Source organism: Nicotiana tomentosiformis, chromosome 12, assembly GCF_000390325.3.
Source record: "Nicotiana tomentosiformis chromosome 12, ASM39032v3, whole genome shotgun sequence".
Classification (NCBI taxonomy): domain Eukaryota; kingdom Viridiplantae; phylum Streptophyta; class Magnoliopsida; order Solanales; family Solanaceae; genus Nicotiana; species Nicotiana tomentosiformis.
In genome coordinates this window covers 47311535-47313626 of record NC_090823.1, presented here as the reverse complement: position 1 = coordinate 47313626, position 2092 = coordinate 47311535, and the positions used below count along the sequence as shown (strand labels likewise).

General features: G+C 41.4%; 1 protein-coding gene across 1 annotated transcript; it reads right to left on the bottom strand.

The window, feature by feature from the left end:
- Window positions 1-1514: 1514 nt before the first annotated feature.
- On the bottom strand, window positions 1515-1886 carry LOC138902584 (uncharacterized). Its single transcript, XM_070190466.1, has one exon. It carries the CDS (start codon window positions 1884-1886, stop codon window positions 1515-1517), a length of 372 nt encoding a protein of 123 aa, XP_070046567.1.
- Between the last annotated feature and the right edge of the window lie 206 nt (window positions 1887-2092).

Here is a 2092-nt window from a genome sequence, read left to right as displayed (position 1 = left end):
GTCAATTCGAATGTGACTCGAGTACATAAGAATTTAAGCATTTCAATCATTGAAGACATTTGGAATAGTAGGAATAGAAGTTTAAACAACCACATTTGGAACTTACGATGAGCTCATGGATTCCGATTCTAGAAAGGGGGTTTAGCTAACATACCTCGTTTGAGCTTTCCTTAGGATTACTACCATGATCCACTACTCTTAGCAATTCAATCTACAGCAACATAATCAAATTGAACAACTATTAGTGAGGCGTTCATAGGTTTAGCCATAATTGGCAATTCGTCAAACATTAAGCGTGCAAATTTTGACTACAAGGTTTATTTATGGTGGAATTCCTTCACCCACAACCAATTTCAAACAATAATATACCCACGATAGTTCAATATCCTCCATACCACCTTCATTGATATATGGATAACCAAAGACACATCCCCAAATAAAGAACCATATCCCATATTCTCCTCACACACCCCAAATTCAAAATAGAGGGCTAGGCTTTTGATCACCATCCTATAAACCCCCCAAAATGAAAAAACTTACTCATAATTGCATAGTACGACATTGCATGTGAGTTGGGGTAAGGTCCTACCTCTTTAATAGAAGATTTTAGTTCTTTCCTTCATGAATTTCTAAGAGTAGAGCAAAACATTGAGGAGTAGAATTTAATAGATCTTCTCCCTCTCTCTAAATTAGTATACTCACTCTAAAACATCAAGATATAGTTTATAAAATGACCCTCTGAGGCCTTATATCAAAATAGAGTCGGATTAGAAAATTTCCAAAAATAACCCCCTAATGTCAATTATGTGGTGCAATTCCGTAGTAGCAGAACAGATCTATAAATGCAGAATATCAACAAAATGGTATGTCAATTTCGCAATGCAATTTTGCGATAGCAGAATAGATATACGACTAGTAGAATGGCCACAAAATGATCTTCAAATTCCTGGTTGGATATGGTCAGATCCGCGATGTAATTTTGCAGTAGCAGAATGGATATGTGGCAAGTAGAATGGCCACAAAATGGTCTTCAAATTTGAGTTGCTTCTGATTCATTTCGTGTTGCTTATGTGGTCAGTGGAACAGATCTGCGGTAGCATAATGGACCACAAAATCGTTATTTTTTGCAAATTCTTCTACCAACTCCATAATGCATTGCACAATTCGAAAATCCGTACTGTGGCGCATTATCTTACCTTGGCAACATAAAAACTTAAATCCTTGGCGAACATTTATGGGGCCTTACAAGTATAGCAGGAGCACTACTAGAAGCTGGAAGTGCTGAATGAACTGGCCGACTCACATATCCCCATCCATGTTGGGCTAAAACTACAGTGTAGCCACTACTAAATCCTCCAGTACCTTGAGGCATCTTGGTCTCCCTGTCCTCTCTCTCTCTCTCTCTCTCTCTCTCTCTCTCTCTCTCTCTCTCTCTCTCTCTCTCTCTCTCTCTCTCTCTCTCTCTCTCTCTCTCAGCCTCGCATAATCTCCAGCTTCCACGCGATCTCTACCACCTACTGAAACAGAGTATCCGTCTCCAACTCTCGAGCCCTGCTGAATCTAAGACCATAACTGAGTCCCTTGATGAATTTGTGGACTCTCTCTCTGACTATAGAAACCAAGGCAGGAGCATGTCGGGACAACTCACTCAATCTTAGAGCATACTCTGACAATAACATAGTCCCCTGACGCAGCTTCTCAAACTCAGTACGCCATGCATCCGGAAGGAGAACAAACTCCCTCAAGAACATCTCTGAAAATTGAGCCCAAGTGAGTGGGGTTGCATCAACTAGCTGACCCTGCTCGTAAGCCTGCCACCACCGATACGCTGCTTTTGATAGTTGAAATGTAGTGAAAGCTACTCCGCTCACCTCCACAATACCCATGGTGTGGAGAATATGGTGGCACCTCTCTTGAAAACCCTACGCATCCTTAGTAGTTGTGCCACTGAAAGTAGGAGGATCATACTTCTTGAACCTCTCAAGTCTACTCTGCTCCTCCTCAGATGCCTCTAGCCTGACCTCGGGCTGAACCTGAATAACGGGTTATGCTGGCATGACACTCAGAACCTGATCAATATGAACTCGCTTAT